The sequence below is a fragment of the Vitis riparia genome, chromosome 13 (assembly GCF_004353265.1).
Source record: "Vitis riparia cultivar Riparia Gloire de Montpellier isolate 1030 chromosome 13, EGFV_Vit.rip_1.0, whole genome shotgun sequence".
NCBI lineage: Eukaryota > Viridiplantae > Streptophyta > Magnoliopsida > Vitales > Vitaceae > Vitis > Vitis riparia.
Genome location: NC_048443.1, coordinates 7,035,551 through 7,047,711, shown reverse-complemented (window position 1 = coordinate 7,047,711; position 12,161 = coordinate 7,035,551). Strand labels below are relative to the sequence as shown.

Below are 12,161 nucleotides of genomic sequence, written 5' to 3'. Positions count from 1 at the left end.
TGTTTGTTATATTCCATATAAAGAGCAAACAATTAATGTCTTTCTAAGCCTTTGTCTATTTCTCATTTTCTTTTCCTGTGTAACAAGCTTTCACTTAGTACCATCGTTTAGCATGTGAGGGGTATATTAGTGATACAGTTAAATTAAGCTTATACCTATTAGGAAGTTTGTTAAGAGTTTGTTATGCCAACTTAGACTATAAGTAACTAACTAATCCTTCTTGTAATAGCTATATATATCAAAATTAATAAGTAATAGTTATATATATCAAACTCAATAAGAAACTTAAGTTAGTGTTGTCATTTTCACCAAATCCTTTCTCTCTAAGTGATGAGCATCAATCTCTCCCATACAAACCAGATGGTAAAATAAGAATGAAATGCTCATCGTTTCAATTACAACTTGGTAGTGTAAAACCAAGAATTAGCAAAAAAATTTTTGAGACCTAAATCAATCAAATTCAGATGGTCCCTCATTGTCTCGCGCACACAGTTCACCAACAATTCTGTCATGCTCGTTCAAGTCTCCTTCAACCACATACAAGTGGCATCAATCTGGAAACAAGTAACAGAAAGAAGGTAGCAGATCACACTCAAAAATGACAATGCACAAAGATGATTCTGTTACCCAATTGATGGATGTTTGACAGAATTTGTGGAGTAGTTCTAGCATTAAAAGAAGATAGGGAGATGTGGAGAATGTTGAAACTCAAATGGGCATACACAGCAACCTGCACTATGTTTTGTGACCAACATGCAAAAGTTTGTACCATTTAATATTTCAAAGGGAACATAAGGAAAGTATGTACTGATCCGAACTCAGTCCATGTTAAGCTTCATTATTTTCGAAAGTTCAGTAAAGAAGTGCAGACACATGTCCAATTCTGATGCTCTTTACAGTAAATATGAAGGAAAAAAATCGCAAACAAATAAGTATGACTTATAAATTATTAGAAAGATAGTGTGAAAAGTGCCTCCTTTGCCAAACTAAAGGGAACCTTGTTCAAGAAGTTGAAGGAGATAAAACCTGGGCCCAACTTAGAAATGATGCAAAGTTCCCCCATTTCTTTGAGGTGTTGTTTAGAGCTATGTTTTAGGAATATTGAGAGCTTTTTATTTTATTTTATTTTATTTTATTCTTATTATTATTATTATATCCACATGGTTTTCTAATTTAAGAGGGATATTAAACAATTAGATAAAAAGAATGAAAAGAAAAATCAAAGAATTGAATTAGAATGATAGAAACGAAAAAATTGGATGTTTCATTTCCACTCAAACTTCATCTCACATCGCATTTTTCAGTCGAAAAAATAATTGTATAAAAGAACAATGAAACAAAGAAATCTCTTGAAAACTAGATGATCAAAGGTACTCCCGGAGAAAAAGCAGATCAAACTAGGAAAGCAACAGCAACCATGGCTGCCATCAGCAGCTGATACCCAGACACCGAGATCCCATAAGCAGAACTGGGTGCTGGTGCTGCGGGGGTGGAGGGGGCTGGTGCTGCGGGGGTGGAGGGGGCTGGTGCTGCGGGGTGGAGGGGGCTGGCGCTGCAGGGGTGGAGGGAGCTGATGCTGCGGGGGTGGAGGGGGCTGATGCAGGAGACACCCACGCTTCCAGCACAGTGATGGCAAGCTTCTGTCCATAGTTGGCACAATGGTCGTTCACACCACAAATATACCACTTCCTTCCAGGGGTGGCCAGTGTAATCACATCATTTCCAGTGGTAAGAGCCTCATTTGCTGGTGGTATAGTGCAGTTCGTGAAGGCAGTACCGTTAACTTTGAAGACATTGTGCCTTCCCGCCGTGTATTTGAAGACTGCATGTATGAGAATTGACGACAATATTTTTAGCAGCTTGAATTAAAAGAAGTCATAAAGGAAAAAGAAAGTGATAGTTTGAGCTACATTACCTAGTTTATCGCCAACATGAAAGACTTTGTCCTTGGCCCAGGCTTCATAGTTGAAATTAATGGTCCAACCTTGATCATCTCCAACAGTAAACTCAGTTGCCATGGCCACAGCAGGAAGAACAATTGCGAAGATTGCAAGGGCAGCTAACTGTTTAGAAGCCATTAGAGCTGACTGAAGTTGATTAGTGGTAAAGTTTCTTTATACCAGCTTCAATGTGTTTCTCTGACTTGCACTGACGTCCATTTTAGGGTATAAAGGGTCTATTTATAGCAACTTTTTTAGCTCGAAGTTTCATCGAAAGCCTCAACAACCATGAGAAACAGGCTGGGTCCGCAGGCCACAACGTGTTGCCAGGTCAAACTCTGGTTAGAACGAAGTTATGCCATGGCTAATGTTGGACAATAGTTACAAAACAAAGAATTTTCTTCTTTAAGCGATTTCCTTTGTCCAAACATACTATCAAATAAAGAACGATAATTTTTTTGAACTGGAGTCATGATTTTGGCATAAATTATTAAACAATGGCTAATTGTTAACTTTAGAAGTATAAATGGAACTCCCTTAAGAGGGTGACTCTTGCCGGCTTGGAGACTAGGCTGGAAAAAGGCAAATAGAAAAAGTGGGACCACAAAAATGCCAATCCAAGCCCAATTTGCACGACCTTTTAATTAATCTAAGCTGATGAGTGTTGGAGGTCTCTTAGAATGTTGAACAAGAAGTAATCTTTAACTTTGAATAAAAAGTTTAACCTTGGAGTTTTATTGTTGTTCATGAAGCAATCTCTACCACTTTATGATCCATGACTCAGATATGCGTTATATTCTTTAAAACATGTCATGGTTAGATTGCGCATGATATTACAATAAGATACAAGAACTCAGGTATGTGATCTACTATTCACCATATGTAGGCTCCCCATGAAATGACGTGTATAATCTAAACCTATATGCTATCAATCTCTCAAAATTGTCTTTACAATCTTTAAGTACTATTAAATCTTCCTATTATGTTATCAACTAACATATTCTAACTTACAAAGAACATATATCAAATTCCAATTAAGGAATTACTACAATTATGTATTTCTTGATCACAAGTCCTTAGGATCACCCAAAGGGACATGTTTTCTCAAACCTATGAGATGTCATGGTGCCTATCTTGACTATACCTTTGCCATCAATCTTCATTAACAATGACCTAATTCATGAGAAATATTTGACCACCTTAAGGTCTCACCTATAAGTCAAAGTCATTGATGACTTTAGCACAAACTTAGTGTCCTCTCAAGGTTAAGAGCTCATAACTACTTGATAGTTAATGTCATAACTTACCATACACACTAGTGCACTCACCATAGGAAGCACATCTCAATAACCAAGACAAGTTATCCTCTTAATGAGGAGGTAGTGCATTACAACCTCAAATAAATTGTCTAAATTCATGAATTAGCTATGACAAATTAAATACTTACAAAAAACTTATGACTTGGATCTCCTGTACAACTTCTAATACACCTAAGTTATGTACAATGCAAAAAATATCAGACTTAAATGCTCTAATAGTATTATGCATTGATAGGACAGATAAATTGAGGAAATTGGAATCTTATCAATGAATAATAAATATATTATTATTATTATTACATCATGTCATGTTTTTAAGGGTTTTATCATAACACTTTTTAAAATTAATGGCTAAACTAAGGTAGTATAAAACCCTAAGGCTAGAGCAGGATAGAGTACACATAAACTATCCTAGTCTTTATTCCCTTATTTACTCTATTCCTATTTGTTTGTTCTTTTATTAATGATCGATGACTGACCTAACCATCAAAGAGGGTCAATCAAATCTCCACTCTATCTTCTTCTATATCACAAAGATAGGTCATATTCAAGGATAGAGTTGCTACATTTTAAAGAGGGTGAAACACATTGATGTTGTCTATGGGAATTGGTAGAAAAACCTAAACGATAGTCATAATGCAAACTTACTCAAGTGGCAAGTGACTGCATGAGGACCTTTCAACTTTTCTACAACTCTAAGAGTAGATAACTACAATGAAAAAGAGGATGAGGAAAGAAAACAAGGAAACCTTGCCAAGAATAGAGGAGCTAGTGAAAAGAAACAAGGGTGTTAGCTCAAGAAAATGTGAAATTTAAAGGATTGCATGTAAAAAAAAAAAAAAAGTAACATAGCAGAGAAAATGATCAAGAAAGGGATTTGTTGATTCTAAGTGATCAAAACATTATCTGAGGTGCATGACCTTGTTGTCTTAGAGGAAGGCCTTAATAGGCAACTGGGGTGGACCAAATAAGACTCCACTATTGGTACAAGAAAGTAATGTAGAGCTCATCGTCTTCATGTCTTGTGAGAGATTTTCTTAACACCATTTACTCATGACATTCTCCATGAGGAGGCTACGACAATGAGTTTGTTCTCTCGAAGTTCAACATGTTTAGCAGTACTAGTGATCCCCACAAGTATCTAATGCATTTATGCCAAATGATGGTACATAACCACTTATTATGCAAAGTCTTCCCCTTATGTCTGAAGGTACCAACATTATTATGGTTCCATCAACGCTTGTCCGAATTAATCTTAAGCTTTGGAAGTTGTGTTTATAGCATACTATATTCACTCTATTTGATAGGAAAAGGGGTTGGAAGCAAAAGGTGTAGGAGAGTTAATAAAGGCATGCATATTTGCAGTGATTTAACATTGAAATATCTCAAGTTTGGTGATGCACCACGCAAGCAGTGATGATGGATTTCAAAGGACTTCCAAAGGGTTCAAACCTCATTAACCCACTCTCTAATTCAACATGGACAACCACATAGGGATTATTTGCTAAAGCAAGGAAACAAACCATGCCAGAGAAGACCTGAAGTCTCAGTGATAAAGAAAGCTACCTCCTATGGTGCCCTCCTTTTTGAAGCATCATTCGGTCAAATTCGTAACTAGTTGGGAAGTAATAGGAAAGATGTCTCTCAAATTGGAAGGGAAGAGAAGAAGTGATGTAGAGAAAATATTAACCTTCATCTAGAAAATTGTTCCAATCCAACTATATGCTGCAGAAAGTGTCCTACTAACACATCCTCTAAGAGATTAAGTCACTAAAAGGATTTTGACCATCCAAACCCTTTTCGGTCATAGTGGGGGAGTGCAAGCCTCATAAGTATTGCGACTACAAATAAGGATCGGGGGAGTTAGACCGATAAGTATTGAAGTCCAAAACGACATATAAAAGAGTTTGTAAAAAGTGGGAAGTTAAAGGAGTTCATGGATAAGAAGGGGATTTGCAAGAAGAAGAATAAGATAACAAAGAGAGACTCCTCCTTCCACCTCTAGGGCCACCATCGACAATCATTGCCACTATTACCAGGGAATGATTTTTTTGTTTTAGCAAAAAAACAATCATAGGGATATTTAATATTGATTACTTTGTTCTGAAGCCTACTACATATATATATATATATATATATACAAACTGCAGTTGTTGCTTTAGCAGTTCTTGATAACGGTCTAACTAATCATTAACAATAGACTGTTCATATTGTTAGCAGTTCTTGATAACCAAGGATTAAAGTTTCAATGTAATGCCTTGAAACATCGATGTCACATTCCTTCAATACAAATACGACAAGGCAAGAAAGTCCAATGATTTCATCACCAATTTTTCAACCCTTTTCACCAAACTAATGTGCATTTTAGCTTTTCTTTCTAAACTTTTGTTCAAAATAATATCTTTCTCTTTCTCTTTCATCCTTTACTTTTTATTGTTCTTTTAAAAAAAAGGAAATCGGATTTTGATAATGCAGTTTCAATACATATTTGAGACCAGTGGAGTACTTTGATTGTATGCCTCCTCGGTATCTCTACCTACATCAGGAAATTAAGAACAAGAGTCAAACACCAGTATATTTATAATGTCTACATGCAAATTTATAAGCATATGTTTCAATAAAAAAAAGTGATAGACAAGACACAAGCAGACACTTAGAATTTTGGTTGTGCATTGCTTTGCTTGCTTCATAGTAAATCATTTAACTTGAAAGATCATTCTGCACAAGTACTGTGGTTTTTATTTTTTAAAATATCATTCTTTGATAAGAGGAAAAAAAAAAAAAAAAAAGAAAAAAAAGGCATTTCTAAAACTACAGTAATTTTATGCCTAATGAAATCCAGGTTATGAGTTTTGTATGAAAAAAATTTATTTTTTTATTTTTTATGTAGAACAAAAATACAAGATCAATGTTCACATACTTAGTAATTTAAAGTAAATTCATTTTTTTTTAAGTGATGGGTTTCAAGTGATAATTTTTATTGAAAGTCTTAATATTTTGCAAACAGTCGTATTTTAATAATATTTAAAATAAATAAATAAATCATAGTTTGAGAACGGTAAGAAGAACATATTTTCCATCCAATTTCTAGATTTAAAGATGTCCTTTGGCTAATAAAGTTCAAATCTATGATAAACTATGAAGATTCAAAATTTTAGGCTGATATGAAATTAGAAGTTAGGAATTGAAATTTGGCTTCATACTTGTTATTCATCGAGAATAAAGAAATAGGACATTCAAATCTACTACTTCATACTTCCAAAAACTCATTTTCTTCTTGTGTGGATTCAAGAAGATACCAATATTGAGTATGGTGTGGACTTCAATTATGCTTCGAAAGAAGGTGTGAAGTTGAAATAGAAAGGTATTAATTAATTGGTTCAGAAATGATTGATAGGCTTGACTAAGATAAAACCTTGTACTATTCAGTTTTTATTTTTCATAGTGAATATTTTCGATCACTTATATACCCGTGGACTTTTATTTCTTGAGAGATTTTTCACCTAAAATTTGGTGTCATTGTCTCTCTTTCTCTCATTGTACTTTTTGATTTATTTCCAATTATTGATTCATATATTACTTGAGCATGTATGTTGAAAGGATGAAATATGAGTTGAAATTGGTGTAATTATCTTTTCGATATTCTTAAATAATTTTATGCTCAATTTGATAAAGATATCAAGTAATTGGAAATATATGAAGGAATTTGTTTTGATAAATTTGTGTTGGAGAGTATTGAAGCATTTGCATGTGACTTGTATTTATATGATTTTTATTTATTGTTGAAAATTATTTGAAGAAAAAAATATAGGTTTTGAGAAATTCTAAGGAAACATAATAGGTGTTGGGGTACTTTACCCCACCCCTACTCTACCCTAGGTGTAGTTTAGGTGAGTTTGCTATGTTGAATGTGGTCCATTTGCTACCTAAACTTGCCAAGTGAGGTGAGTAAATCTTCATATGTGGATCATTTTGTGCTTTAAACAATACTTTTCAACACACGCTTTCCCTCTGACTTCATTCCTACACACAAATATACAAAACACTGCAAAAGATTAGGAAAAACTAGGCACTTGACTCTAATACAATAAAAGAAACATGAATACCACTCACAATTACTTAGAACACAATGATATAAAGTCTTATAAAATAGCAATCTTGAGTAATTATTATTGCAAATTATAAAACCACCCTCTTATACTTTTACCCATCTCTCAATTTAACCCCTAAATTTTGTTTTGTAATGAAAATCACTCTTAAACTATGTTTAAATATCAAATAAGCTCTTTCCTTAAGATTTTTTCATAAATAAAAAAAAATGGATGAAGAAACCCATGTGACAAGCATATAAACATTGACATGAGTTTGTATATGATATGTTGGGATATGTTTATTTTGTATACTGCTTGTCATAGGGGTTTTTCCATCCATTTTTTTATTTAAAAAATTAATAGAAAAACTTATTTGACATTTGAGCATATTTTAAGGTTGACATTACCTTAAAAAAATAATAAAAATAAAAACTTCAGAGACTAAATTACAGTACGAGTGAATTACATGAGTGGTTTTTGTAATTTATTCTAATTATTAATACTAATGTATTAGTTTAGGTTAGTAATTTTGCTATAAAGATTACTAGTTCAAGACTCAAATTTGAATTGTATACCAGCATGTTCAAGTTAAAGACACAAAATTTGAAACTCAACATATATATTTCGAAATAATAGCATTATAAAATGTGAGATTGTGACTAAATTTCATTTCTCAACAGATTCATCTTCATTTCTCTCTTCCTTCTTTCATATTTCCAACATACCATTTTCTTTCACTCATACAAAAAATAATTGAATAAAAAAATCCATAAAATAGAATAAATTTCTTAAGACTAGGTGATCTAAGGTTCTTCTGGAATAAAAACAGGCCAAACAGCTAGGAATGCAACAACAACCATGGCTGCCATCAAAAGATGATACCCGGACCCAGAGATCCCATGAGCAGAGCTGGGTGCTGGTGTTGTGGGGGTGGAGGAGGCCGGTGCAGGAGACGCTGACTCTTCTAATACAGTGATGGCAAGCTTCTGTCCATAGTTGGCGCAATGGTTGTTTACACCACAAATGTACCACTTCCTTCCAGGGGCGGCCAGTGTAATTACATCATTTCCAGTGGAAAGAGCTTCATTTGCTGGTGGTATAGTGCTGTTCGTGAAGGACATAGCATTCACTTTGAAGACATTATGTTATCCCGCCGTGTAATTGAAGACTGCATGTATGAGAATCGACCGTAATACTTTTAGCAGCTTCAATCAAAGGAAGTGATAAAAGGAACATGAAATCCTAGCTTAGCTTAAGGCTTGAGCTACATTACCTAATTCATCTCCAACATGAAATACTTTATCCTTGGCCCAGGCTTCATAGTCGAAATTGATGGTCCATCCTTGGTCATCTCCAACAGCAAACTTTGTTGTCATGGCCACAGCTGCAAGAACAAATGCCAAGATTGCTATGGCGCCAACAAACCGCTTAGAAGCCATTGGAGCTTATTAAAGTTGAGTAGTCACCAAGTTTCTTCTAAAGACCAGCTTCAATGATTACTTGAACCGGTGATTTTCATCTTGGAGTCTAAATTAAAAGTTTATTTATAGCAAAATGTTTTAACCTGCAGAATCTCATTGAAAGCCTTAAAAAAAAATTGAGGAACAGGCTAGATGGCCAGCCATGAGGTGTTGCCGGAGAAAACTTTGGTTGGTACACAGTTATGCCATGCCTAATGTTGTATGACAATTACAAAAACATGTATGTTTTGGTGGTTTCCTTTGGCCTACACATGTATACACAAATATCAAATGATAATTTCTCTGAGCAATCACTGTTGGAAAATTGGTGAATGAAAAGAACATGTCTAATGAAGGAGGCACAACACTTGGTTTGTAAGGATATAAATAGGAGATTGCCCTCTTTATATCATTTAAGAGTTGTATCCTGAAAGACAGACACCATTTACTATTGCAATCAAGAACAGGGTGCCAAAATTCTGTCTTTAGGACATTGCAATTTGCAAGCCTCCAAACAAACGAATCTCTTTTTACTTCCATTCGAATTTTTCTTGTTTCTTCTTTTGAATTAGTACACGTTTGTTCCATCGCCACCCCAACAATCTAAAGATAGAATTTTGTTTAGTGATCATGGAACAATCATTGAAGTCAGACTCTACATTACCAAACACTGAAGTTCTTGTTCCTATTAAGGCAGAAACATACCATGAAAAACCAAAGAAATTCAATGGATGACTTTAAAAGATGGCAACAAAAGATGCTCTTTTATCACACCACCCTCAACCTTGTTCATGTCCTGAAGGAGGAATGGCCCAAGCACTAGAACAGCCAACAAAGGAAACATTCAATATTATGGAGGCCTGGAGGCATTCAGACTTCTTATGCAGAAACTACATTCTCAATGGGCTGGTTGACTCCTTCTACAATGTCTACTTTTCACTCACTACAACAAGAGGGTTGTAGGAGGCACTTGAGAAGAAGTACAAGACTGAAGATGTTGGAACAAAGAAATTCATTGTTGTAAGTTTTTAGATTTCAAAATGATTGATTCTATTACTCTTATTAATCAAGTTGAAGAACTTCAAATCCTCATAAATAAAATCCATGTTGAGGGAATGATGATCAATGAAGCATTTCAAGTTGCTTCCATCATTGAAAAGTTGTCTCCTTCATGGAAGGATTTTAAGAACTGATTACTACTCAAAAAGTGTTATTTTATAGCTTGTAATTAACTCTTTTAAACACTTTTGAGTATTAGTTATTACCTTTTAACTCAATTGGCATGTTAAGGACCCTTGCAATCGTTTCTAATCAATTTGTGTTAAGTTTTGGTGTTTTTGATGGCTTTTTTTTATCACCAAAGCAATCTAAGATGAGGAAGAGCTTTATATAATCCATGGCAAAGCAAATAGAAGCTCATTTACATGAAGAATTCAAGCTTTGGAGCTTTGTAGTTCTTTGCCAAAGCCAATCAAGAATGCAAGGAGTGCCATTTCGCAGCCCATGCCTCCATCTTCGCAGTTGTGAACCACGTTGCAAAATCACCTCCAAGATGCGAATGAATTTGCGAATCATCTCCAAGTTGTGAAATCACAAATTCAACTTGCAAAATCAAAGTTCAAACTTGGAAAATGGACAATTCAACGTGCGAAATCCACCTGTGCAATCTCAGATATTTGCTACCGACTAAGTTAGATTTTTTCTCAAGATATTTTGTGTAAATTTCTATTTTCTCCTTGTAATCAGTCAAAGATATTATTGGGATATTTCTTAGAAAATATCTTCTATATATATATATATATATATATATATATATATATATATATATATATATCTTTGAACCAATGTAAAGAGATCAATTTTGTAATATATGTAATCCGACGATAGGAGGACGATAGTAAGAAATATATTTTACAAAGCACTTGCTCTGTTTTTCCTTCATATTTTTGTTTTCTCGTTATTTTTATTTCTAGCCAAACAAACTCTGAGGATGTTTCCTCAGAGGATGAGTGGCTAGGCTCTTTGTCTTTTGGAGTGAAGAAAGCCGGGTAAGTTTCCACATGCAAAACTTGGAAGTTTTGTTGTTTTAGCTTTTAATGAAGAGAAAGTGTGACCCATTAATGGTTTTTATCTTTTTAGTTAACTTAAAACGCCTTTTAATCACTTGGGCCAACACTTGGTAAGGCAAGTGATCTCTGTCCATTGAGATACACCAGTTTATTTCTTGTGAGCCTTTGGGAGGTGGTTTAAAGGTAGGATTTTCTAGAATAGCCAACACTTGGTAAGCTTTTGGACTCCAAGGAGACATCCATTAGTTATCTCTTGCGAGCTTTTGAAGGGAAATCCAAGGTTAAGGATCACCTTGGATGGCAAATGCTAGGTGAGAGGTATGAGCCATTGCAAGATACATCAGTGAGAGAGATTTAGTGTTTGAACCCATTAAGGGGAAGCATCTGTACCACACTGGTTAGAGAATTAACTATATGTTAATTCTCTAATGCGAGGAAAAGAAACAAGTGACCAGAACTCTCTTTTTGTATTAGAAACCTGAGCCTAGTGATCAGAAACTCCAAGAAACGCTTTTCTTTGTAAGTAATTTTAGTTATTTTATTATTGGTTAGTTTAAAACCAAACCTTTTTCACTCAAACATCTTTATGTTTTCTTTTAAAGCTAACCTTGAAATGAAAAAGCACCAATTCAGCTTTGAATTAATATCAATTGTGAAGTGAAAACCCATCCCAGTAAACGACCCTACAGCCACTATGCTATGCTAGCTGAGGCTATCCTAGTACATGGTGTAATAGGTTATAAATTTTTTTTATTACTCCCGTCTAAGGACCACAATCAAGGAACACCAACTGGACACGAATCAAATGGCACCATTGTCAGGGACTATTGAGAGGACATGAATCAGTTGATACACCAATTAGGAACGAACCAAGAACTATCTTAAACATAAACGCAAGGAATTGTCAATGGAGGATTTGATAGTAAGGCTTAGGATTGAAGAAGACAACAGAGAGAATGACAAATCTATTGGCAAGTCATTCATGGAAGCCAAGGCCTATATTATGGAAGGAGAGTGCTCCAAGAAGAGGAAACTTCCCTTCAACAATGGAAAGAGGAAGAAACCTGCCAACAACAAGCCTGATAATAAGAAGATCAAAGGGGCTTCTTGGGTTTGTGGAAAATCCGACCATCATGCCAAGGATTGCTGGCACAAAAATGATGAGAAGAAATCTGAAAGAAAGGGAAAGGCTAGTTAAGCAAACATGGCAGAATCTAAAAATTTTGTTGCTGTAATCCTAGAGTCAAATGTTGTGATGGACTCTAAGGATTGGTGGATTGAT

General features: G+C 34.8%; 1 protein-coding gene and 1 pseudogene across 1 annotated transcript; both read right to left on the bottom strand.

Annotated features, from left to right (window-relative positions):
* Window positions 1-1,427: 1,427 nt before the first annotated feature.
* Window positions 1,428-2,089, bottom strand: LOC117928248 (stellacyanin-like). Its single transcript, XM_034848161.1, has 2 exons — window positions 1,916-2,089; window positions 1,428-1,822 (listed from the first exon to the last, which is right to left on the bottom strand). The coding sequence occupies exons 1-2, from the start codon at window positions 2,076-2,078 to the stop codon at window positions 1,428-1,430; spliced, it is 558 nt and encodes a 185-aa protein (XP_034704052.1). The 5' UTR covers window positions 2,079-2,089.
* A 6,064-nt stretch (window positions 2,090-8,153) lies between these two features.
* On the bottom strand, window positions 8,154-8,789 carry LOC117928245 (annotated as a pseudogene).
* Between the last annotated feature and the right edge of the window lie 3,372 nt (window positions 8,790-12,161).

What these genes read in the sequence shown, in the direction of transcription:
- LOC117928248 (XM_034848161.1), bottom strand. Translation starts at nt 2,078, where the DNA reads ATGGCTTCTAAACAGTTAGCTGCCCTTGCAATCTTCGCAATTGTTCTT. An exon ending in TCATGTTGGCGATAAACTAG is followed by an intron (nt 1,823 to 1,915) that starts GTAATGTAGCTC and finishes TCATACATGCAG; the next exon opens with TCTTCAAATACACGGCGGGA.